The 27,387-nt window shown below is 48.4% G+C and overlaps 1 protein-coding gene across 2 annotated transcripts in view; it reads right to left on the bottom strand.

The window, feature by feature from the left end:
* Positions 1-23,839, bottom strand: part of COL5A1 (collagen type V alpha 1 chain) — a 127,352-nt gene extending 103,513 nt beyond the window's left edge. For both annotated transcript variants that reach the window (XM_048966446.1, XM_048966447.1), the window contains exon 1: positions 23,419-23,839. In XM_048966446.1, coding sequence (XP_048822403.1) covers positions 23,419-23,518 — 100 coding nt within the window. In that variant the 5' untranslated portion in view covers positions 23,519-23,839. The remainder of the gene's footprint in view (positions 1-23,418) is intronic.
* Between the last annotated feature and the right edge of the window lie 3,548 nt (positions 23,840-27,387).

Below are 27,387 nucleotides of genomic sequence, written 5' to 3'. Positions count from 1 at the left end.
AGCCCATTCCCACTGCACTCCAGCACGGCTCTGAGGAGCAGTTCCTCCAGCGCTACCCAGAAAGCTGGGATTCACACAGGAGCAACTCCTGTTTGTGCCCAGTTAACCAGTTTATTTATTTCCCCTTCAGCCAAATTCAAACACTGCAATCTCTTGCGTGGAGCTCTGACGGAATCACTCCAGAAGGACAGAGCCCAGGCTGACCAGGACTGGCCCTGCAAGGTATTTCTTACAAGCTTGCACTGGGCTTGGCCTGCATCCGAGAACTCAATTAGTCGTTGCTTCATGAAAGCTTTTTTTTTTCTTGCTGTTTTATGAATACCATTACTATGCCACGTTACACACTGGATCATTCTTTCACCTGAGATGCACAGGACTGCCCAAGGAAGGCAGCAGCTCTGCCCCTGCTGCACCAGAGGAAGATGGCCACAAACCCAAAAGGCAAAGCAGCAAATGACAAATACCCACAGTCAGATCCAAACTGGGGCTTTCCTGGGCTTCAGAGAGCCCCAAAAGCAGCACCTGACAGTGTGGGACGCCCTGTGATGAGACAACAGAGCATCATTCCTTGTTCTGCACAGGGCAGAGATGAAGGACCCTGTGCTGAGCACACAGTGGTGAGAGTAGGAATGAAATCCCTAATTCCTCTGTGTCCACTCAGGGCTTAAACCACAAGACTAATACGTGTGTTAATCAGGTCTGTAATGATTTAATTACATGCTAAAGCCTGGCATAGAGGCAGCTGGTATTAGGTTTATAAAACCACCCTCCACAATGCAAAGCAGCAGAGAGTGAGCTGTCAGATCCGATTCCACCAAGCTGCTAACCTGCACCGAGCTTTCCTCAGTTTGTGCTGCTTTCTCACCAGGTTTGATAGCAAGCCCAGGCTCTTCCATGTTTCACCTCCCCTGGCCAAGGCATCTTGTTTTGTGTTTACCTACAGAAGCTGAACTTCTTCAGCATTCCTCTGCTCATCCCACTCCCCAAAGCACTTGGCTGAGTGTCAGGATACACAAGTTGCTTACACATTACTTGGGGGTATCTGCAGCCCCAGTGTCTGAAAGGTTACCTAACAACACGTCACAAGACTCAAAACAACTCCCTCCCATCATTTTTCATGGCAGTTCATCAAACCCTTATCCCCAAGGGAATCTGCAGTAGTTAAACTCCCCCAATCAGAGCAATGGTGCTGCAGTGTCAGCTGTACCCACAGCACTTGATAGACTCCATGAGCCAGCATCCAGACTGAGCTCTTCCCATTCACAGATCTCTATGCATTTGCCAGTAAGGATGCTACAGCAAAGTTTGCTATGGCTGAAAAGAGATCTGCTTTTCCAAGCTCCTTTTGCTCATCACTGAAATGGTCACAGGGTCCCCAGACCCCAGGGTCCCCCCACAGTCCACCTCAGTGGAGCAAAAACTGAACAGGCTTTAATACAGTAGTTTAAACGAGGGAAGTCTGCACACACACACATAGCTGTCATGGCTGTGTGTGTGGCAGTGCAGGTGCCTTCTGATGGACAAGAGTGTCTAAGAGCAGGTTTAAGAAAGTACATAGTGAATGATGAAGTCTATTTCCATCTTAAAGTACATCCAGAGCTTGTTCAGTGCTGGCTGACAGCATGGTCAAAGTGCAGGAGGCAAGAAAACACTCTTTCTTCACCCTTTTGCTTTATAACATCCTTCTAAGTGAAAATATTCCCCTCCAATACTCTGAAATGCATTAATTCTGCACAGCCAATGTATTTTTGTATTAATGTAAAAATTGCGACATTTGAGCATCTGGAAAAGGGGTCACCAACCCGCCGTGGTGGAGAACCATTCCTCTATATTTGGTTTCTCAGCAGCCAAAGGGCATCCAAAGACTTTCAGGACTTGACGACACAGCACTGAGTCATACTACAGCTTACGTGCAACCATTGCCAAAGAGTCAAGGTCACAAGCTGAAGAATGAATAGGCATTCATGTTCCTGACTGATTCCAGGTGCCCTCTGCAACTCTCTCATCACATAACGACCCAGCAGTCTGGGTGTTTGTATCCAAGTGTCACTTTGCTAACGATTCGGGCTCACTGGGAAGGAAAGCCCTTCTATGCGAACAGGCAATTAAGAGAAACCACGAGTCTCCACCTTCAGCAAGTAGCAGCGCTAAGGTGAACGAGGATTATTTCCAAGGCAGCATCTCTTTGAGAAGATCCCCGAGCCTCAGAGAAAAGTGGAAAGAATTGTAACAGAAAAAGGGAGGAGATGCACTGCTGTTACCCTGCACCTTAGCTTAAATCTCCCTGTCTTTCCTGCACCTGAGTTGCCCCGGATGCCCATCACCACCTCCAGGAGCAGCACAGGGCCCCAAGCCTGGGCAGATCCAGCTGCTGCACCCAGATGTGCTGCTGGTCACACACAGCACCTTGGCTGAGCCAGTGAGCACCAGGCAAATTGGGGGATGGAAGGTAGATGCGAAGCTCCCCAGCTTCAAGGAAACAAGGTCCAATGATGCCAGAGAGACTGCTTCTTAATATTCCCATCTCGTTTCTCTCATCTTTAAGCCTCAAAATCACCAGCATCTGTTTTGAGGAGGTTACAAGACATCATTTCGTAAGGAGTTCCAGGTACTCAGATGACAAATATGACATTATTATCATCTTCCCCCCAGCTAATAGTGCCAATACATCTTGCACAAACAGCACTATGCAGAACAACACCATATCTCTTATCTCCTCAAACAGACAGGGAAGGTTCCGCAGGGCTGCCTGAACGCACAGCAAAAACACACCCCTGGGAAGAGATGTAGAGATCATTGCCTGCCTTTAAAGGAAAAAACGATTTCCAGCAGAAGCCCAAAAGCCCCCAAGCTGCGAGTTAATGCTGCCCTTCAGCACAGCCTTCAATAAGAAAGGTGCCCACTTCACTGGTGGTTTCACTGGGGGTTTGCTTGCTCTCAAGCCACTGCCCAAAGATTGACATCAATATGTAAGATTATAGCAAGAATTATTCAAGCACCAGCAGCTAACGGCTTCTGCACCGAGATCCAAAAGAGAGCTAAATGCAGATGGGAATCAAACTGCTTCCCTGAGCAACATGCAGTCCGCACCTGGAGAATCTCAACATATATTCACTGCACACCAGCACTGAATTTTTAGCTCCAGCCCTTGGATAATTAACTAAACAAACAGGGTGGCAGAGGCTAAGGCAATATAAACAATAACATTAAGCTCTAGTTGCCACTGTTCAAGCATCCTTTGGACTGAACTATTAGCCCCTCGAATTCTTCAGCGTGGCAGCAGCCCAGTAAAATGCAATGACATTTGGACAAAGGAAAGGCATTTGAAGAAGGACAATTGGGGAGTCTAAACCGCAGGGCTGAAGCTGTGAAGTTTGTTCCCTAGGAAGGGGCATCATATGGCAAAAAAAGGCCGTCCACAAACAGGGTCGGATACTCATCTGGTGCACATCAGCTTGGTTCCAATAACTGCAACAGATCTGTGTCAATTTGTGTTGCTGTAGATTGCTGAATATTTCACCAGTGACTCACATCATCCCCTTATGGGGTTTGTAAAGGCCCAAATAGTCCCAACTGTGAACAAAGGAAACCATTATGCCAAGCCGGATTCGAAAGATCGTTATGTATAATCCCAAAAGGGACAGAAGGAAACCCAGAACTGACACTGAAGCAGCTCTGCAAGGGCTACGCTAAAATCCAACAGATCAAATAATCTTTGTTCCTTTGAGCATAAATAATTGCTTTCGAAATAATCAGTCGTTTGGGTTCCTCACAAAGCCGTGGTGTCAGCAGCAAGGAGCAGCCTTTCCCTCCGCAGAATACCATTAAACCACGCAGAAAATCTTTGCTGCAAATGCCACGAAGAACTTAAGGGCAATTCACAGCTAACAGGCAAGCACTGAAGATGCCGGGGAAAATCCCCATTCAAGACAAGCAAATATCCCCATTCGTTCCAAAGGATGGATTGTTTCAGATTTTCCTGAGAAAGGAGGATGACAAGAGCAGCATCACATCCAGGGGGAACCTTCCCCTTTCCCCACTGCTTGGATGGTGTTCTGAGTCACTGTGACATTTTGGGAAGCTTTCCAGCAGCAGTTTGGTTGCTGGCAGGAGCCTTGCCCTTTAGAAGCAGTGAGGGTGAATGGACTCTGAAACTTCCCAAGTTATTAGAGCCACAAACACTCAGCAGATCTGCAGAAGGAAACCGTGACCGTGCATGACTTCATCTTCTGAATGATTAACAGTGTTCTTAGAGCTCAGTTCTGGGAGCAGAGTCTGAATGCCAGCCATGAATGGATGTAAGTGAGGTGCAGAAGTACAGATACCCCTTCTCTTCATCCCCCTGAAATTATCTGGGTCCTTTATACAAAAAGAAAACCACCTGAGTCCCTGTAAGGCTGCAGATTGCTGCAGTGCTGTGGGCACACATGCAGATGGACCAGCAGGGATAGAAACCTCACCCTTAGGCTCTGCCATCCACCTGAGCACAGCCTTTTGGAAAGCAGCTCTGTGGGTATTGCAGAGATGTTTTCTGGATTGAGGCAGGGAAATAACTGATGCGAGAGCTGTCCCTTCTCTGCACAGAACCTTTTTTGTCCCCATGGTAAGCAGGGAAGACCAGCAGCTCTGTATACACCCAACCACAGCACAGCTCACAGCAGGGAGGACTCCCCATCCATGGCAGCACCCCTCTAACATCAAGCTGTTCCAATGAAGGCACAGCTGGCTGCTCAAGCACAGGACTGCACATGCACAACAGGGGTCTGCAGCCACCAGCATCACTTGGAGACCTCCAAGTCCCACTCCACTGTCACCATTTCATGACCCAACCAAGCCACAAGTCTCACTTCAGGCTAAGAACGGTTTCAAGCAAAATATTCTCATTTGCTTAAGCACTTGTTATTTTCCAGATGGTGCTGAGGGGTCATGGCTGTCTGCCCAGCTCCCCACACTGCCCTGTGCTCACAGCTCAGCCAGCTGCAGGCAGCACAGAGCCCCATGCAGGTGTGCTGCAGGGGGGAAAAGAAATCACAGCGCTTTGTCCCCACTCTAAGAAGCGTGATGTGTTTCCAGACACTCTGGCACTTGGACAACATTTGCATTTTCAAAGCACTTCATAATGATCAACTAATTAATGCTCTTTACAGTCTTCAATTAGGGCTCGATCCAACAGCGCGTTTAAGTCAGAAGTTTTGCAATCGGTTTTAATGCGCTGCAGAATTGTTCTTCCTGCAAGGAACAAAGAAGTTGGCATGCACATCTCCCAGAAGGGGCAGAGGAGAATAATACACAAAAAAAAAGCCCTGCAATCATAACCTCTCAGAGCATTGGCATCGCACATCAGCAGCTGCCAGGGCTGCCCATCCATCCCAAGATGCTGGAGCTCACGGCAGAGAACACCTTGCTTCCTCTCTTTGCTGTCAAACCGACTTGGCACTGAACCCAGAACAAGGGCATCACCTTGTTTGAAACCATGGAGACATGGATTGAGGCCACTGATCCCCTCTGTGTGAGATCTCACTCAAAACTTTCCAGACAGAAACAGGCAGTTTTCCTGCAAAGGAACAACCCTGGCTTTATTTCATGCACTGACCACCTCACCGCGTGTGCAAGAGGGACAGAGAACAAATGGACAAAGTTTGAACATCCACCACTCCAAACCACCTTTTCTGCTGCCTCCTATAGCCAGCACAGCCCTTAAACATTTCACAGTCCTTCAAGCAGATTACCCAACCACGAGCCTAATTAAAGACATTAACACACACAAACCACCTAATTACAATTGCTTCCACCACGCTGCAGCTGCAGGTGGGTCAGTGACTGGCACTGCATCACCAGAGCATCACATCAGCCACTTAAAAGGGGAATGAAACCACAGAGAGGTTTCCTCCAGGCACGGGTGGCTGCAGTGCTTCCAGAGCAACCACTGAAGACTCATTTTCATGCACTGCGGATGCTTTGCTCTCCATAAAGTTGATGGAATCGAGTTTAAATAATTTTGATTTTCAAATATGCTATTGATTTTTATTTTATTTTTTTTTTTAAAGCTCAACGCTGAATTATTTTCAGCACTAATGTTTACTTGGATATTTTGGAAATAAATATAAAAGCAATTCTTCCTTTCAGATGCTCGAGTCAATAAAACCTTAGCATTTGCTTAATATCTGATTCTCCCCAGAAATGTAGTTGGAAGGCAAGTTTCCAATACCTGCTTCCCTTCATTAAAACCATTCCTAAAGCTTGTTTTCCAGTTAGCCACAGACCCACAGCCGTGAGTTCATCAGTTCTCAGCAACCACAGCAGTCTGGATGCCCTCAGGGTAGAGAGAAATCGACTGCTTACGCGTCCACCTCATCGTGGTGCTCTCAGTTCCAACCCACTCTTATCCAGATCCCATTCCTGATCCAACATCTGCTATTTCCAATAGGGAACGAGCATCGTTTTACTTCAGACCACTGGAAGGTTTCATGGACCCGTTAGAATAATATATCAGCTGCCCACATCCAAACATGCACAGAAAGAGAGGCTCATCCAAACACAACACTCAGCTTCCATTCCTTCCCAATTCCATTCCTTTCCAAATCAAAAATCATACGCACATTACATATTTCCCTGCTGCCCAAATTAAGTAACAGCAGGTCGGGGGAGGTTTCGCAGTCAAAGCATTCTGAGATGAGCGGGATTCCTCCACACCACAGCTTCCCAGTCCAGGCAAAGGTTGGAAGGGGTTTTATTCCCATCAGCTGAGCACATCAAATGGCATTAGTGTGATATCAAGAAACTGGTGTTTGGCCTCCACTGCCCTTTCCGATCTCTGACCCGAGAAAGCCAACCCATTAACTCCCTCAGAGCAGCAGCTCCATTACAAACAGCAATCAGGAGGCAAATAGCAGCTAATTACCACTCATGAGCCTCCCCCTACCTGCGTGTGGTGGGAGACAAACCCTTGGAGACAGCAAAGGAACCATCACAAATCTCACTGCTCCTTCAGGAGCCCTGCAGAACTGATGAGGTTTTGCTCATCGTGTAACAGCATCCCCATGAGATCACAGCTGTATTTGCTGGAAACCCACAAGGCCATGATGACATTCTGTAGCAGTGACCATGATTTATGTGGGTCTGCACAGTTTTTCCCCCTTTCAGATATTTTCCATTAAATCTGATTACACTGATTTGTGCATTCACTGCTTAAGGAAATATCTGCTGCATTTAGCAACTGAAATTACTCCTCAGGTCTTCTGTTAAACACGAAGGAGAATTCAGACCCAAAGATAGTATCTCAATTGACATATTCTACTGTAAAAGCTGAAAGAAGCATCCAAGATAACCATCCAAAAAGCTTTCCCAGGACTCTAACGCTGGCCCAGACCGATATTTACATAATTATTCACATTTGTTTGCTTTAAATAAAGCTTTTTATTATTGTTACTTCGGCATTAACCAAATAATTAGAGGCCAATGACATCCACAACGCCCGCTGCAAGCTCTGCTCATCTCTGCCTTCACTTCTCAGCCCAGTCTTGCCCTGAACACATGCAGCCTGCCCAGCAAAATGAGCTTTAATTCTGAAGTCCTACTGTAGCATATAGGCATAACAGGGCTACAAGTAATCCATTTAGCACAGAAAATCAAGATAAATGCACGCCAAAGTAACCACAGTGGCCTTTACCAGGAATAAAATGTGCACAGGCCAGTTTTAAGGCAAGGTTTCAAGTAGACCGATGAAGCAGAAGATAAGAAGAGCCATTCCCAGTGCAGCAAGGGGCAGCCAGGAGATTGAGGCATTCCTGTGCCCCATCCCCAGCCACACAGCTGGAGATGCACTGCAATCCATGCACACACACAGGCTCCTCATACCAGTTCCTCCTGAACCCCTTTAAAGGACCAGGGCACAGTCCTGCCTTTGGGCACAACCTGTTTTCATCACAAGAAGCTCAGGTTCACCCTCTCACCTCCCCCTCCTCACTGCCACATACACACCACCAGCTGACAACGGATGGCTGAAGTACATCATTCACTTCCTCAGTAGCTTTCTCCTCTGCTTTCCTCAGTTTTATTGTGCTCACGAGGCCTTTAGGGCTGGGATTCCAGTTACTGGAAGCAAGACAATCCAAGAGAACACAGCAGAAAGAACAGAAATGAAGCTATCTGGGACCACCAAGCTAAGCTGGAACAGTAAGAAAGGAAATTTCTCACTCCATCCCATTGATCTTTCCACCCCCAGGATAGATGTGAGGACCTCAAACCCAGCACACTTTCTTCGGAAGCTTCTTCCAACAGGGATCAGTGCCTGGTCACCAGTTGCTCAGCCCAACACAAACCTCCTGGAGATGCTCTAGGGGAGCCCAGTGCAAAGGTGACCCTCTATTCACACTCATAAGGAGAACCTGACTCACTGTGAGCCCATTTAGCTTCAGCAAGAAAGCAATTAGTGTTCCCTGCTAGTAAAATGGCAGATAAATGTTGGGTAACCTTCCCACGAACCAGTCCCAAGGCACCAATAAAACTTCTCTAGCAAAACACTCTCAAATATGAATTCAACCATACTTGAAGACCCTGTTTCCAAACGGATTTCTTCAAAACCAAAGTCCTGTTACTGCTAAAAACACACACAGCCCAGCAGTAGTTTCCATGCAGCCACATTTGATAGCTTAAAGCAAGCACAAGGACTTCCTTTCATATCACAAGCTATAGGTTGCAGGATACGTTTTGCAGCTGAAATGTTTTCCTCTGCTCAACTCTCCCCCATCTAATGAATGAAAGCAGCTGAAGATTTCGTTACAGCAGGTAAGAAAAGAGGGTTGCACGTGGGCAGCTCTGCCTGCAGGACACATTTTCTCAAGCTGCCTCTCATCATCATCATCGTAAAGATGCTTTCCATATCCCAATACAAACAGCTCTGCAGAGAGCTGGCACCTTGACTGCTAGCAACCAACTTGTGAGTAAAGTGCTTGGACCCACAGCACAGTGCTCCCCACAGAGGGAAAGCACTGTGAGCGAGGGCTCCCAGTCTTGTTCTGACATTTGGTAACAACGAAGGACAGGTTTTCCATCAGACAACAGAATTCTCCAAAGGGAAACAAAATTCCAGCTTTGTACACAACGTGGCTCAGCAGAGCTGAGGTTTGCTATGGATGCCTGGCACAGCCATATGCTCCCCACAATTCTTCCACGTCTTATTCCCACCAAGGAACAGTACATTACACTGCTTTCAAACAACCCCAATATGTTCAGCAGCAATTTACTTAAGGCAAGGTGATAAAGCTGGCAGAATCCATCCCTAGGAGGCAGGTAATCAAAACATACACTTGCAGAAGAGCACAGCACAGCAAGCACCATTTGCATGATGGTAAGAAATGCAATCACAGCAGGCAGAGCACCCAAAGCAAGCTATGATAACCACTACCAGCACCACCAGCACCCTGAGCTCTAAGCAAGATGCAGTTTGAGCATCAGGTTTTCTACCTGCACAGAATACCTTGACAAGCTAATTTTACATGATTTCCTCTGTAGTGCAATATATTTACATCGGCACTGCCCTTTTTGTTTGCTTTCAGGGCTCACCATGCTTGCTGAATTTATTTTCTTTCTTTATCAAAAGCAGAATAATAGAAGTGCCCATGGGCAAAGTCACAGCAATCAGTGACAAATGGAGACAGTTCATCTTCCACTACAAGCACTGGACATTACTGACTTGACCAACCAATAAACTTCCCCTTTATCACCTATGTTAGAGAGTAGCTGTTAAGCACGTGCTTATTTGGCTTTACATTGCATTTCTTGCCACTGCTACTCAGCCCCAAACATATCTTAACATCCCACCCCAACACATGCAGGAGAACCTGCCTCAGCCCCACAGCCCTCCCACTGCCCCCCCAATGATGTTGGCCAACCTGCAAGGACCCAACCTGCTTGCCCTGCTGCCCCTCAGCAGCCTAACAGGATCCCAGGCAAACGAGGCAGCCTGCTTGCAGACACTGCAAAAAGCAGCTGTTGCACCTCTGATCCCCAACAAGCCACCAACCAGAATGAAGATGTTGCTTCAAACTCAATGCCAACAGCAGCATTTGAATACCCACAGAGGTGGATGTTTGAGGGAGCCACACAAACAGCCACCAGCTTTAGTCAACAGCATATGGAACAACAATCTGAACTACGAGCGTGCAGCCACATCCCGGGGGAGTCTTACAACACACAAGTGGGAAGGATTTGGGAAAGCTTGCAGTCTTGCAATTAAACTTCCAGCTCAGTGCAAAGAAGACTTGTGTGAGCCAGCACAGCTGGATACACGCAGGTAGAAAGGGAGCTGAAAGCATGTTCAAAAACATACTCGCTGCGGTAAGAAGAGAAGGGTCAAGGGGAATAATACAGGCAGGATCAAGTCTAATTACAGGCGCAAGAATAAGTGACAGCTACAAAAAGGCAGGGGCTATTTTCATACGGAGCAAAGGGTCGCTGGCACATTTGCAGAGCCACAACACCCAGAACACAGGGAGAAAAGAGGTCCTTTGTAAGAGGGATGGGGAAGCATGGGAACGAAGAAGCCCCAGGGTAGCTCAGAGGCATTACTGTACTTAATACAAAAGAGAGAGACAATAGAGGGCAAGAGGAGCCCTGGCTGTTTATTTTTCTGGGTATGGTGGGCAAGGGAGGCTTCACAGATAGTGCTGGGAGAGACTGGAAGAAGTGGCCACTAAGGAAGATGGAGTTAGGCCCAGATAAGGGGCTTAAAGGCATGGAGACCACGAGGTTAAAAACAGATTGATCCTAAATTAGCCATTGTCAGAAATTCTCTGATAACAGCCTATTCCCTAAGGTAAGTGGCAAACCAATGACTGGCTTACAGAAGCTCCATCTGAAAGAAGGAATAAGAGTGCCAGAAGTGCAAGGCATTAAGATCCCTTACAAGAACAGGCTCTTCTAGGGGCAAAATGCAGGGAGGAAACAGAACTCTTAAGACACATCCACAGTGTAGTGCCTAAGGATCCAAGCAAAGCCTTTCAGCTCTGCATCTGAACCAGTGCCTGCATGAAACACCACGCAGCACCCTGCAGTTCTGCACAGTTCCCAAAAGCACAACAGCCACGATGCCAGCAGACCATGGGTGTGACAAAACAGCAAGAAACAAACCTCATCTTCGGTTGTGGCATGGATTTCCCTACGCCCAGCCTGGGTTCTGGAGGTGCAGAGAGCCCACAGCTCTCATTCAGGATTGCTAAGCTGGAATTCAGCCTTTCCATGTTCAAATCAAGCATTCACACCTGGAATTTGGTCAACCAGAGTTATTTCTCTACAGTCCTGCCCAGCTAGTAGGGACTTCCTCAACCACTGCCCCCAAGAAGCCTGCAAACTCCAAGGAATGCTGCAAAAGAGAGGAAAAAATTCACAACAGCCAAATAACAACAAAAAAACCAGCAGCATCCTTTGACAGCAGAGCAGAAGAAGCAAAGATGAAGGGTAAATCCAGGTGCCAGAGCTTGCTGGAGTGTAGCGAGATGCCAGAGCAAGCACCAGGACAGCAGCACTGCAACCACAACAGGACAACAACAGCAGTGCTCAGAGTCAGCCCAGCAACTGCATTCCACCTCCTGAATGCTGCTGCTTCTTTAGTGCATGCAACCTCACCCCACGCCGAGGAACTGAGACAGGAATCTCCCCATCGCTTCAGTTAAGTCTGGGAGTAATTAATTTCATTGAGTTTGACATTTGAAATAAATGAACATGCTTCCACCATCTGGAAAAGCGCGTGCTGACACTTCCAATCATTTGTGCATCCATTCGTGAATGTGTATAAGGAATGTTTGCTATTTTTTCTTTACATGTATACGGAGAGAGAAGGTAAATTACACATCAAGGCAGCAATTCATGCAGACAAGCAGAGCAGGCTAGAGCAACTCGTCACACAAATGAGCAAGAGGCGTGTTGAGTCGTAGAAGCAGCCACATGAGGTAAGGAAATATTTGGGGAACTGGAGACAGGGAAAATGTCAAGGAGAGTTATCAGCATATTTTGAGAAGATTGATCTGTACATGGAATACGCTTGATATTCTCTCCGTCGAGAAAATGAGCTTTGTACGAGGTACCTCATATGGGGGTATATGCAACAGCTTAAAAGCAATCTGCACACATTTGATGTGCCATCATTTATTACTCAAAGGGAGGACAGACTTTCCATAGCTATGGGAAAACAAATTTTTATCCTTGCTAAAGTGCAAAGGGGTCACAGTGTGTTCCTCCCTTCAATAAATCTTCGGAAATACCCTGAGGTTTTCAAGGGAGAGCCATTCAGTTTGACAGATACCCTAAGATGTATTAGCTGCATACAAGACCCCAAACCCACAAGGGCTTGGAAAGGACTCTGTTCCTTGCTGTGCCATCCTGGCTCCTTTCGGCCTTCTGCCCATTGCGGCCCAAAGCCACCAGGACAGGCACAGAAGATTCCAAGAGGTACAAACACCTTGCCTTATCAAATAACTCCCTGTCTCACATCCGTTCTGCTCACCGAGACACTTCGCACTTGATGAGACATCTCTGAGTGCAACACCAGAGCTGCTCCCTCAGCAGGATGCTCTCACAGACCCACAAGCTTCGCTCATGCCAAGTACGCCGCTTCCTCCCGAAGTGCTGATCCATCACTTGGCGGATCTCCAAGGGCACAGACGAGGACTGCTGCTTGTCTGGGGCAGGTTATTTCACCTCCCCAGCTCCCTGGTGATTGTTTCTCACTACGCTTTACTTCCTAGAAGAATTTTCCACATGCCTTATTTAATCCTGTGTCAACTGATGCTGCACAGGCGTGACATACCTGCCTGCTCTAACAGCCCCCACCGTGCTGTCGTGCACTGCTCACTAAAATGGAAAGAAAGGTATTGGAACGCATCTACCCCACACGTATTACTTGGAACACACCTGCAGATGTGGACCTCAGCAGAGGAGGATCTGTTTCATAGAGCTTCAGAGGTTGGGATTTTCAAGTGATCCCAAGGCAGCTACACCCTAAAAGATACCCAGTGATTCGTAACAGCTGGACTCCCATGCAGCTGCATTCCTGGAAGCTTCAAGCTCAAGTCTGTAGCTGTAGGGTGAGCTCACAAGCATGAACCAGAGCCCTTCATAGAACTGCTGAGTATCCCAAGCTGGAAGCGACCCACAGGGATCACAGAGTCCAACCCCCACTCCACACAGCACCACCCAAACACCAACCCTATGGCTGAGAGCAGTGTCCCAACGCTCCCTGAGCTCCAGCAGCTCAGGGCCATGCCCACTGCCTTCAGCAGCCCATGCCATACCTGTGCCATGGCCACGTGTTCCACCTTTGGAGCAAAACCTTTCCCCAACCCCCACCTGACCCTCCACAAAGCAGCTCCACACCATTCCATCCACATATTTTCAGCCATCATATCACTGACAGAGATTTACTGTAAGAATCTGCATTTCGTCACCATCAGAAGTAATCAAGTTAACTACCCACAGCACAGCAAGAGGGGCAGGTATGCAGGGCCCAAATCCCATCCAGGCTCCTTAGAGGCAGCACAACCTGGAGCAAAGATGTGGTGGAATTCACACCCCCCCCCCCCAAGTTCAGATGTTTCAGCTTCATCCCTAACCCTTCCCCCTCACCCCATCCATACCCTGCAGCAGGCAGCTCTGCTCAGGCAGCTTGGACTCAGCTATTTCTGGGCTTGCAGGACTCATGCCCATTTCAGTAGTGCTTTTATTTGGGATGTGTCCCCAGGGCAAGGAGGGCCCCAGCTCGTCTGGCCAAGGCTGCAGAGCAGGGAGCTGCAGACAGGGAAGGGCATTGGGTTGCTCAGTTACTCTGAACGGTCAGAACACATCAATTCTAGCATGAGCTGAAAGTCTTGGAGCACCTCTAAGTTTATTGGCACAGATTTTTAAACTAACTTTGGATGAAGAACCCAAAGATCTTTGCGCACTCATGTTTTATAGGAACCTCATCTCCAAGGACAGAATTCACACTGCATTTCTCCAGATGGAATCCCAACCCAAGCATGAATGCTGTCATCCTCTGGACCAGCTCCGTCAGGGACTGAGTGCTGCTGCCTTCCTTCCATCCACAGCCTTGCTAGACAACAACTGCTTCCTGACACAGCTCTTGTTGATTACATGAGAGCAGTGGGAAAACTGATGTTTCCAGCGCAGATATGGCCTTTATTGTTGTCTTGCTCTGCATCCTGCAGGGAACCAGAAGTGAAGTTTCTAAAGGAGCTGGAGCTACAAACACTGCACAGTTTGCTCCTCCCAGTCCCAGCTCCTGAGGTCAGCGGGGAAAGCATCCAACAGTTGCAGAAAGACAGATTGTTTTAATTTAAACATTTGAGAGAGGGACTTTCTCCCGAAGTGTACAAGACGTGATAATATGCCTCTCCTGATCCCTGCAAAGCCTTACAAGAGAACATTCCTAGCAGTGTTCCTATATGAGCGATCTCCTGCCTGTGCCAAAGGCAGCGACAAGGATGAAAGGCGCTTCCTCCTCCCACCCTCACATCGCTTTTAGATCACAGAAACAACAAGGGGATTCTTTGTGATCTGCCCTCCCTTGTTACAAGCAGCAGAAAACCCAAAGGGATTGGGAGACAAATAACATCAGCCTCGTTAAGGAAAGCATCTGCAGCCACAGTGCTGCAGGCAAGAGCCTCTTATCCTTCAAGGAATCGACAGCTTTCCAAGCTGAGACACTGAGCAGCCCGCAGCCAGGGAACAGTGATGCTTATGGGACAGAGCCTCACATCGCTGAGGGGAAATTCTCCCCATCTATCTGCAGGAATCTCCAGCTTCCACGTCGCAGCAACTCATCAGAGCCAAGGCTGCAATGCACAAACCAGGCCCAGCTCACAGCTCCTTCCTGCATCTGGAGACCAAACCGTCCCATCAGTAGTGAAAGAGTCCAGGATCCCAATCATCTGACAGCCAATGGAATTTGGGCGGAGCTTTCAGCCAGCTTGGACAAAACCTACAGCGGCAAACTTCCAAAAGTTGTTCCTGGAAATCACCTTGCGTTATGCAGGCAAAGTAAAACGGTTTGTACAGTGCCAAGCAATTAACCAAACTGCTGATGCTCCCAAAGCAGGGCATTTCAGCTGCACAAAGAATGGCACAAGGGTCCAGGATTTCAATCCTAGCCCACCAAGAAGAGCATTAACAACTCTGGAACCAACTTCTTGTGGCCATCACTGCTGTTTTTATGGAGACTGTCTCAGCAGTATCAGTAGAAGGAAAATTCTGACCAACCCTCCCATCCTATCCCATCCACAGGGCATTAACCCACCCACCACTCACCACTTCCCCCTCCATAAGTGCAACCCACAGAGCCACAGTTTGACTCTCAGTGCCCAGCCAGCATGGTTAACCAGCTGCCTGGGGCTTGCAGAAAGAGGCTTTGGGGGCAGGAAATTAAAGGAGTTTAATTTATAACTGAGCCTTTGCTAGGGCCAGGGAAGGGGACGGTGGCAAGCTATAGGGCAGGCTCATACATCCCAACCACCCTGTGCTGCTTTTGCAGCCCCTTTCCACCAGGACACCCCAAGATGGTGCACCAACCACATCAGGAAACACTGCTCGAGGTCTGCACCATTTCTTGCCAGCACAGCACAAAAAATGCTGTGTCAGGGTGGCACCTTAGCACTGCTAGCCTCAATCCAGGAGAAAAGCAGCTCAAGTATTAGGGGTTACCACACCAATATGGAGGTGGTCTTTTCATCCAGGTATACAAGGAGGAACAGCAGCTTACTACCAGTTCCAGTTTTTCATTTTGCAAAGAAACTGCAGCAGCAGGGCAGCCACAAGAGTACTTGGAGGATATTATTTGGGCTTTCTATGCACAGCCTGCATCAGCAATTGGTGTCAGCATCCCTGGCAATCACAGCTGCCAAATCCCAGCCCCAGACCCTGCTAACATTTAGGTGCTTGAACATTTCAGATTTCAGCTGAGATTTGGGCTTGTAACTCTGAAAGTACAGTGAAACAGAGCTGCTTGGCACCAGCTGAAACACCTGGCTTGGAAGCTCCTTTTTTTCCATTTCTTCTAAGCAGAATGACACTTGTACTCACAGTGACTCATCTCCTTGACCTTTCTATTCACTTTTAATGGTGCAAGCTGGAAATAAGGGCATACAAACAATGCATTCATTATTCAGACGGTGAACTGCAGCCCTCGGACCAAACCTCTACCCTGCAGCAGATGAGCACACAGGGGTGTGCATCTCATTCCAGAGCACTGAGGATGAGCCCCCTCAAAGACTGACCCAAACTCATCACTTCTTGCAGCGCAGAAGAGGGTTGCAGCTGCAGGGGCTCGTGCCTCACTGCCAAAAAGCACGGTGTAAAAAGCTGCACGAGTGCAAGAGATCCTGGGAAACTGGCAGCGTCACCTCCAGGAATTCAGCTGCAACAAATTCTTACTGAAGTATTGTCTTGGAAACAGAAGAGGGGGTGGAGGGAGGAATGGAGGAGGAAGAGGGGCCAGCGGGGCTCTCTGAGAGGACACACGAGCAGCTCTCAGCTGCAGCACAGCTTTCCTGTATGTCCACACACACACACAAAATAGCAGCTCCAGCTGACATGTCAATGGAACTAAATTTGGTCACTAAAACTTCCTGCCAGCCTCCTGAAGCAGGGACTCCAGCAGACCCCTGGGTCACCCCCCTCTCTGGGAGTTTCCCCCCTATTGACTTCTTGCAGCATTTCCAGCAGAGCTGCAAAACTTCCCCCATCCCTCGTGCAAGCTGTAGCGGTGAAGTGCAGAGAGGCAAAGAGAGAAAAGGGCTTTCAGCAGTTTGCTTAAAAGCTGAGCCAGGGAAAAAAAAAAACAAAAAACAACAACAACTTACTTTATTTACTCTGAAAGAATTAGCATCTCCCTGGCTGCGGATGCACAGCTTGATGCAGGCAGGGATGGCACCCAGGGTCACCTCAAGCTAACAAACATTTAGCTGCGCTTAAGCCAGACCATCACTCAGATCTTCAGCAAGATGCTGCTTCCTTGGGAAAGCAGGCAGCCTCTGAAACACACCTCATCCAAACAGGGTGACCAGCTGCTTTAGGTGAAACTCAGATATTGGTCAGATGAGTGAGAAGATGTCCCTGAGCACAGCAGGACTACGGCTTGGCCTTTTTCCTGCTGCTTCAGGTTCGGTGGGCAGAGCATCAGAAGAAAGGCAGCATCAGAAATGGGAGACTTCAAATGGCTTGGGTTGGAAGGGATCTCAGGATAACTCACACCAAACCCACTGGGGATGAAGACAGCCCAGTGCTGGCACAGGGGCAGAGCATTCCATAGCAATACACTGGATTACATCAGCCAAACAACCGAATGCAACCACCTGAAAAAGCCAGCTGACAAACTGACAGCAGCGCACCTGACCTGCATCACAGCGCAGGGTTAACACACAGCACCCCACACCAGCACCCAGCTGGAGCATCTAGCAGCCCACCTCCATCTGCATCCCTCCAGCTCCCAAAGGGCTTTCATCAGTAAACCAAACCACCTGTAGCTGCCTGATAGCCTCTCTAACCTGCATCAGATTTCATTTCTGGACAATGCTTCATAGCATTAAAGCAGCTGATGTCACAGGGACGTGCCCAAAAGCCAGGAGGTGTGCAGCAGAGCTTGGGAACCATCCCCAGTGTAGCTCACTTCTTACATCCAACCCCTAATGCACCCTTTTCTTTCCCATTTATTACACAGTCCTGAAGAAAAACCCCAGCACTGTAAGCACATCGATGTCATTTTCCTACTTTCAAGAAGAGAACATCTGAACATTGCGAAGGCTTCCAACCGATGCTAAGAATCCTGTTGGCTTCTGCAGAGAGGAAGAGCCCAGACTCAGAGCAACCGACCTCAAAAATGCCTTTTGTGCAGCTCCTCCGTTTATTTTAGTTCTGAAGATTTTCCAGACATATCCGCAGAGAAACCACGGCATCATTGGGCTGCTTCACTCAGCTCACTTCAACAGCCACGACATTTGCCAGCAGTAACCCGGTGGCGAATTACACCACATTGCCAACCTCAGGTTTTTTCCACATCACATCAGATTCGTAACCATTTTTCCATTCTTTCATATCTTAACTTTATTTTTTTTTCTTTATTTTTTTTTTTTTCTGGGTTTGGTCACTCTTCCCATAATGGGATTTTCTTGATTTGTTCATTTTGCACAGAGGTTTCAAGTTTATTTTAAGAAAAACTGCCCTTTTGCAAACTCAGCACATACCCCACCAGCTCCTGCCCAGCCAGCAAGGCAAAAACCTTTGATATTACAGCAGAACCAGGCTGCAGCTTGCAGGAGGAGGATCCAGCAGCCTCTTGAGCAAGCATGCACTGCTGTGGACATGAGGCTTCCTCCAGAAGGCACAGAACCGTGCTCCCAGGAAGGCTTTTCTGTTCCAAAAATCCCCTAAGGCCTTCTCAGAAAGCCATCCTCCCATCAGCAGGGAGTCAGAACCTTCCTGACAGCTCCATACAAGGGCTGCAGAGGTCACAACCCCAAACAAATCCAAGCAGGGATGAGAGCCAAAAGAGACACCAAGCAGCCCAGTTCCAGAACACAACCAAGCACAGAGCAACCTCCACAACTCAGCCCAATTCTGCTGTTGTAAAGAAGCTGAAAGTCAACAGCATCAGCAGGCAGCACAGGGAAAGCAGCAAACTTCCCAGCCACACTGCAGGAGCACACTCACATGCACATTGCTGGACAAATACTGAAAGTATTAAATCTGACCCAATGTCAGCAAATGACTGAAAGGCCTCAGCATTCAAAGTACCTGCAGTCACTTCTTCAGCAGAAGGGCTATTCTGCATATGTGAATAGAAACCTGGATCGAAACACAACAGGAGTGGAGGAACTCTTCTTCCACGTGTGCAGAGTTTGAGGTGCATTCTGTGGTTCACTTCTGTCGCATTTCCCAAATCATCCCTTTGTTTTAAAGCATAACTTCCATGTTTCAAAATATTCGTACTGAAGAATTGATTGTTTTCAAACAAAACCCAAATAATTTTTCTTGAAATAATGTTATAGAACCACTGCTTTCAAGTAAACCTCCTGCTAAACAAACCAGGCGAGCAGACGTAGGTGCATGTGTACATGGGCTGAAGTGCCAAATTTACACTTGTAACACAACAGTTAATTCCCCATTCATAGAGAGCATTACTTCTGTAACGCAATGAAAAGTGCAGCAATGGCAGCAAAGCAGCAAGGTCCCAGGCTGCAGCAAATAAGGACTTGCTCAAATGCAACAGGCATGGGCACAGAAATGAAGGAAAAGAGCTGCTTACCTTCAAAAGGCCTCAGGTATGCAGGGATCTCTAACAAGAAGCCCTCACCTCCACTGCCAACCCTTAAGTGAGGTCTGGGCAGGGGTGGATCCTGGCTCCAGCCCTTCTGGTCACTCAGTGCATTGAATACACCTGAGCTGCCCTGGGTTGGCCCTGCCTTCCCACCAGGTGCTCAATCACTGCTTCAAGCCCTGACTTAGCATTTCTGCCACAACTTCAAAGTCAATTCACCCCATAACAAAACACAAGCCCAAAATGCAGCTGCTCTTCTCCTGGGCATCCCTGCATCCAAACTACAGTATAGGCAGAGCATCCTATCTCTAACACAAGAACAAGCCAGCAGCCAGCTGAGGAATCAGGGCAGAAGACTCCGTAAAGGAAAGTAGAAAAAGAAACTGTCAAATTCAATGGCCTATTTGCTTTTCTGCTGCAGGTAAGAAAAAATTCAGACTGAAGAACCGTTTCCTGGAAAGTACTTCCACGGATTTATTTCTAAGTCCAGAAAGAACTCAGATTGCCTTAAGATGCATCTACAAATGGCACTTTGCACTAATGCCTCTGCATTAGCGGTATACTACAGCAGTGCAATCTTCATTTTAAGCATGGTTTGCTGTGGCTTAAAGGATCTATATGTGATTCAAAGCAGTCATAAGAACTTACCCTTCAACCCCAAGGCCAAGGCATGCAGAGCTCTGTGAGAGCTGGAGGAAGCTGAGCTGCTCTGCTCCCTATCAGCATCCCATGGCAGAGCTGGGAGAGCTCAGAGCAGGAACCCCAGTGCTGCATCACTACCCAAAAGTTGGAGATATCAGCACACTCTCACAACACGGTGATGAGATTTCTGGTAATGAGGAGATACTGAACCTCCCTGTTAGAACAGCTCTATCTTTTAGAGAGAAAACCTGCTAAGTCCATCTCCTTCAGCAACAAAACGTGAGAGGTAGTGGACAGTACCAGAAGGCACATCCCTTGGGCAGTTCCTCCCTATCTGTTCTTAGGCAGATCATCAGCAAGCACCTGGAGTAGCACTGCTTAAAAACAGACATTTTACAAAGGATGCATTGGCACTGGAGATCTGACACAGCGACGCCAGCAGGCAGGAGGACACCCACAAAACCAGCAGCCATTCAGCAGTTTGTCTTAAGAAAGTTTCACCCCAACGGCCCTCTGGTCATTATGGTCATCATGAAGTGGGATTTCTCCAATCCCCAACTGAATCATTGCCCAGGCAACGCAGCAACGCTGCGGGCTGAAGAATAAAGTCCCCATTACATTTGATAGGAACCAATGCAACCAACTCCTCTAAGGGTGGGTGAGCAACCAGCTGAGCATCCAGCACAGCAGGGGGGTGAGCCTCGAAGAGAACGGTCTACAAGGGTTTTAGTCTTGAGCCCAGCTCACAAGGAAGGAGAGCAGATGACCTGAGCTGAGTGCCTCTCTGCATCCTCTGGACAGAGCATGGCCAACAGCTGGGGTGCTTTTAAGCTCAAGCCCCATTCCAACCTGGCAGGACACAGACAGCACAGTCCAGGTTTCACACTGGAAATCAGAGCTTCCATCAGTGCCAAACTTCAAGTCATATTTCTCCTTGTAAAACGATATCAACACATTCAATTGGCAAAATATTAAACAAAAGGCTTCTAATTGGCTGCATTAAGATGATTTTTTAGCTCATTCTAGATGGCTGGGAAAGAGCCAAGGAGAGAAGCAACAGATGGTAACAGGACACTTCATAATTTCCAGCATTTTTATTTCTTCTAAAGAGCACGCCATGTATTCTTATTACACTTCTTCACTGCTAAAGGAAGCTGCTGCTTCCAAAAGTTTTCACCCAAAAACCCAATCCAACTTTACAGGCATTTGTAAAAGCATTGACAGACTCCAACTTTGTCTGTGGGTTGCATTTTTTGTGTGACATCATCTGTTGAAATATGGGAAAAAATGAGCTGGAAGGGCAGTGCTCAGAGGCAGTTCAGTTCGTGTCACTTTGGGCATTGTGATTTCTCTGTTTGCTCTGGAAACTTTCTCTCCTGGGTTTCTTCCCTCTTTTTTTGGAGCTATTGATGGATCCGCATCTGAGAACCAGCACAAACGTTTTATTCCTCCACGCATACAGAAAACTGGCTAAAATGAAAACGAAACAAACAATCTGGGTTGAAAGACAACCCGAAAAAAAAACTTGGATAGATGCTAAAAAAAAAAAAAGAAAACCAACCCTCCAAAGTCTGTTAGTCGACATCGTCAAGAGTCCAGACCCGACTCCTCCCTCATCTAAATTAGTTGATGTCCTATTAGGAGGTTCATTAGGAAAGCTCAAAGCTCTTTGCAGCAAGAGCCATTAGGTGGAGCAGAAGCTGGCCCTACTAAAGCTCTCCAGCCACCACAGCATCGCTGCTCCAGCTGGACCAGACTCCTGCAGCTGCAACCCAGAGCGAGCCAGGCGTTCCAGCAAGGTTACCTGGTGGCTCTAAGGGCGTTGGAATGAAGCCGGCTGAAGGGCAGACCCTGATAAGCTGTAAGGATGCTCTTAAAGGGTTGAAACGCGAGTATGGCTGCAGACAAAAGGGGGAAAAAAAACAAAACGTTGTGATCTTTCTTTCGAAACAGTTGTGATTGTGTTAGTTGAAAACTGAACTACGGCCAGAGTCAGAGAGCCGGCTGCACTCAAAGGAACCAGGAGGAGCCAGCATTGCCCCAGTGTTCTTCTGGTCAGAGCTCCATCAGTCTGCACTGTGACAAACTCCAGCAGCAAACTCCATTCGCTTTTCCTGGTGTTCCACAAGCATTTTACCCCCTGACCAGCCATTCATTTTCTGCCCCGCTCACATCTGCGAGCAAACCAGCAATGAAAGCTCTCCCACGTAGTACTTTTTCTAAAGGTCATTTCAGATACAACGAAACGACAGCAATTAGCAAACGGGCTGCTGTATACAGAATCCCCCCAGCGTTTGTGCTGGTGCCACACAAACAGCCCCACAAGCACCGGCTGCTTGGGCTCTGCAGGGAAGATGCCAGCCCTGGGGAATGGAGCAGCAACACCAAAACCCAGCCAGCACAGCTCCACGGGCATTGCTTTGTTTCAAGTCACCCTGCCAAACTCCATCTTCAACTTTTCAGACTTCAAAACGAGCTTTGCCAGCAAGCCGCTCCTCAGTCTGTTCCTTCCTAATACGACTTAAAGAGATCCCGGAGCACCAATACCTCCAAACATCTGCTAAAATCCCAGCAAACACCCTGAAAACTTGCACAGCATTCCCACAAGCACGCAGCCTGCTCTGGTATTTCTCGTTGAGCCCGGGAAAGGCAGACATTTGGAAAGCAGAGCTCTCAAAATGCACTCCAGCAAACCAAAGCATCCACTTGGCAAAAATCGAGTGCTCCGTCCCGCTTCTGCAGGGCCATACAAATGACACTGTGGGGTTTCTCACTGCATGCCCAGCGCTGTTCCACATCTGCTGCTTCACTGTGTTTTCCCTCATCCCACTCAGGAGTCATCATTTTAGGGAGAAAGCCCATAAATTGGGGTTGGGGTGGGAGGAGAGGGCAGAGAACACGCCTTGAGATGCCGAGCAAAGTCTGCAGGCTTTGGTGCATGAGATCTGCTCGGAGAGGAGAGCAGATTACTTCTGGACTAAAGTTTCTTCCCCACGGGGAGAAGAGCTGTACGAGAAGCGAGGCTTCCCGTTGATTAAACACAGATACACGCACAGCCACGTTAACGAACTGCAGCCTCCAGAAACACATCTCGACTTTTTGCTCCAAAAAGAAAAGAAGAAAAAAAATAAATAAATAAAAGAAAGAAAGAAAGAAAAAAAGCAGCACAGCAAAGGCAGATCCTCTTGAAGAAAGACGGAGAAAGAACTGCTTTAACTTTTTCCCCCCCTTTTACGGGCCCCCTGACAAACGGCGCTCGGACCCGAGCAGCTACAGGCTGTCGGGTTGTGGGGTTTTTTTGGCTTTTTTTTTGGTTTCTTTTTTAACTTTCGTACACGGACAAAACGCGTCGCATCGCACAAAGCCCACCCAGAGGGCATCGCGTCTCCTCTCTCCGGCTCAGCGCCGCAGCTCCTGGGGGGGGTGGGGGGGTTGGATGAAGGGGGGGGGTCCCAGGGGTCCTGCCCGCTTACCTGCCCGGCCCAGGGCCGCGGTGCCCAACAGCACCAGCGCGACGTGCAGCTGCCAGCTCCGTATCCAACTGCGCCTTTTCCATCGCGTGTGCGTATCCATGGTCCACAAAAAAACGGGGCACCAACTCGGGACAATTTGAGGGGAAGCAAAGAAACAAACAAACAAACAAAACAAAACAAAACAAAAAAAGGCAGCGAAAAAAAAAAAATCGCTGGGGGTTTCTTCTCTTTCTCTTCTCCTCCCCCCCCACCCCGCCACCCACCCCCCGAGAGCAGCCGCTTTATAAAGCCATGGGACGGCTACTGAACTGTCGGGGGCTCTTCCGCGCTCCGCTCCGCCGCGCTGCCCCCCGGCCCCTGCCTTCTCCTGCAGCGAAAACTTTCTTTCTCTTCCCCCCCTCCCTCCTTCCCTTTTCTTCTTTTAAACCCAAGGCGAGACTTTGTCAATCTCAGAGCCGCGCAGCAAATCAGGGCCGGGCGGAGCGGCCCCCGGCCCGGCCCCCCCGCCCGCCCCCCGCTCCCGGCCCGGCGGCAAGTTTGAAGGCTGTCGGACTGTCCCGGCCCCCAAACGATCTCCCCTTCCCTTTCCCTGGCAGCTGACACGGGATGCAGTGGTCCCGGTTGCCCCCGCTCCTTCCCCAGTCCCGAGGTGTGGGTCAGGAGGGAGGGGGGGAGGGCTTGGAAGGGGACACGGTGGCAAAAATGCGAGGATTTGGTAAATAAGATAAAAGGAAGCAGTCATTGCAAAGGAGGGCAGGAAAGCAGCAGCAGCTGCATGCTGTCAGCTTGCCACAGGGCCCAGCCCGGGTTCTGCTCCTGTTGCTCTTCCTCTCTCTGAGCCACAGAGCACTACAAATGGTATAAACATCAGCTTCAAACGATGGCACTCGTTCTGGCACTGTACAGCAGCAGTGCTTGCACAGCACTGGGCAAAAGCAGCCGTTCTGACCTCCTCACATTGCATCCTTCCCCCCCAGCTGCCTCAGGATCTTGGCAGAGGATGGACCTCACACTGCAGGACGAGGTGGCTCAATGCTACTGAGCCCCCAAATCACACATCATTGAGGCAGAAAGGATAAAACAACCAAACAGCCTTCTCTCTTAATTAAAAGGCATTGAAGACACTTGCTAGCATCAATACTTTGCTGTCAGTGCCACTTAAAGATCCAAACAATGCCCATAGATGGCATGCACCCAGGTGAAAGGTCTCTGTTCTCGTGACTTCAGCAACTGGAGTCACACTGAGCTCCAAAGAGCAGTGATTTCACTGATAGACTCATGCCCTCAGCCACACCAAAGCTTTCCAGCCCTCCCCAGTCTTTTCAGAGCAGCATCTTGAGGGCCTTCATTGCTTTTAGGGATAAACCATTGCTTTCACTCAGACTCCTGCACTGCCTATGGGTTTGGTCATTCAGCACTGCAAAGACCTGGGCAGTTGCTGGCCATTTCTGCTTATCATGAGGGAACAACACATAGTTTAAGGGGCATCCATCCTGTTCCTTCTTTGGAACACCTGTAGGAAGAGGATTCAGTACAACAGGGACTTGCACAGAGCTCCAGCTGCTTGCTTGACATCAATCCTTAACCTGCTGGAATGAAAGATCCTTGGAGAGGTATCTGACATCAAGTGGCACATCAAAACCCACGAGTACAGGAGACCAAATCCCACCAGATCTGCAGAAAGGAGTGAGAGAAAAGCAAACGTTGCCAGCGCACTCAGCTAGCAGCCTAAGGAAATCATTTAATGGTTCAGTGGAAGAGAAGGATAGGAAATACTTCCCTTCACCCACCTCAACCTGTTGAATTCTTTCCCCTTCCCAGCAGCATTGCTGCAAAAGTGGGGGGGCTGCAGCATGAGCTGCAGTATGAGGAGATTGCCTGATTAAACTATTTCACCAGGGAGGTGAGAGGCACGTGGGCTGCCCCACGCCGGGAGCTGGGAGGCACACAGTGTGTGCTGGCTGCAGCTACACAGTGAGCGCAGTGCCAATGGCACTCCCAGGCACGTCTCAGATGAAAGCCTCTTCCAGTATACCCACCTTTCATGAGTAACCATGTGGCAGGAGGCTGGCGAGACAAATTAAGTTGTGCTCTATATTCGGGAGGAGCCTGGAGGCACGTTCTTGCAGTACAAATAACACCTGTGCATCCCTGCAGACATCAGCGCTGAGCACACGCTGGGTGCAGCCCAGCCATGGCACTGCCCATCAGCACTGCATGTCACACTTACAGGAACAGCTTCCCATGGGCTCTGGTATGGGACAGAGGGAGATACTGACTCTCCCCTCAGTCATATGGAAAGAAATCATCTCAGATGTATGGATACAGACCTAGGGCAGCTACAAGGACAGCACACCCTGCAGGTTGCACAGACCTACCTAACCAGTAACCCCTCTTGTTGTGATAGCAGAACAAAGCAATAACTCAGTCTGCAAATCTTTCTATGGATGCTTCATCTCCTGCTCAGAGGCCCAGGAACCCTCACAGGGCACCAGCATCCGACTTCATAGAATCATAGATTTCAGCCTCCATTACACAAATGCCAGCCCCCCTCGTCTTCGCGCTCCAGATGTTGCTGGCATTTCAGATTGCACAAACAGCTCATTGTTTGGGAATGAGACCCTTTTTGTCTTCCCCAGATGCAAGTGAAAATCCCACTAACACCTGAACACTAGCCAAAGTGTTAAAATCCCCAGCCCTTTCATAGAGCAAACAGCAAAAGGAAGGATTTCTGGTACACTGAAAGCACTGCAGACAAGGAAATCAAAGCAGGCCAGAGCAGCACAACCCTAACTTACAACCATACTCCAAATACTCCCAAAGTCCCACTCCAAAAGCAAGCCAGAATACCCAAATCTCAACTCTCATCAGATGTGAAGCTACTTTGCTTTACCTAGCAGCTGAGAACACAGCTCAGGGAGTTTTGCTGAACAGTACAAGTCTGAGTTTCCAGTTGCTTTCCAGGTGATGTAGAAGCTTGCACAGACCTGTTTGCCCCTCCTCAACAATAGCAGAGCAATACAGCATTAAGCTTGTGATAGCAAACTGGAAAATTCCAGCATTCACGTGCCAAGTTTAAAGAGCCAGCCCCTGCCTTGGAGTTGCCTGGGTCTTCTACACAGTGCTGCAAGCTCCCAGCAGCTTCGCACCAGATGGGTTTGTTCACTCCAACTCAGACCCTCCAGCAGTCAGTCAGGGTAACATCCCAATAGCCACCAACAACTGCAGCAGTTGTGGATGGCCGAATATCTCTAGGGAAATGGCAGCTCTTTATAACTGTATTTTTACAGCTAAATGCATCTTGAGCTCAGCTGAGAGAGGGAGATGTTGGCAAGCTTTCCACAAGACCCAGGATACACGGGTAAAATAAACTGATAATCGCCCATGTGCCATGAAGCCAGTCAGAGACAAGCATTCTGCCAAAGCACTCCAAAGCATTCTGTGATTCAAAAGTAAATATTGGGATAATCAGAAATATTCCAGGTTGTACTGATAATAAGTTAAATCCTATGAACGCCTGCCAAGAATGGGCTGAAAATGAAACTCTTAGAGCTGCTTGAGCTGTTGCATGAATAACCAGGAAAGACAAACGCTATCAGGAATTACTTCAAATGCTATTCAAGGGCAGCACACAGTCTGTAAAAAGAATTTCCCTCCTTCCTCTCCAATCAGATAAAGCACCTTGACTCCTTGTGAAGATGTAGGGCTGTTGTGTCCATCCCCAACGCAACCTGCTTGAAGTGCTTCATGCTGAATCACAGTGCTGACCTGCAACCTCCCACCTCTCAGACTCCATTTCTGTGACAGATCCCCCCCCAGATGTGAAACACGGGGTTAGAAATACTTCTCCTAGTTAAGATTTTTCCCTCCCAGAAAGCCAAGTTGCAAAACAAGAATAAAACCAGCACCACTCCAGCATTAAACACCTGCTTTGGCTTCGCAGTGCTGGGAGCTGGGCAGCCCGCACTT

This window comes from Lagopus muta, chromosome 19 (genome assembly GCF_023343835.1).
Source record: "Lagopus muta isolate bLagMut1 chromosome 19, bLagMut1 primary, whole genome shotgun sequence".
Lineage (NCBI taxonomy): Eukaryota > Metazoa > Chordata > Aves > Galliformes > Phasianidae > Lagopus > Lagopus muta.
The sequence above is the reverse complement of the archived record's forward strand: the minus strand, read 5'-3'. Positions and strand labels throughout refer to the sequence as shown.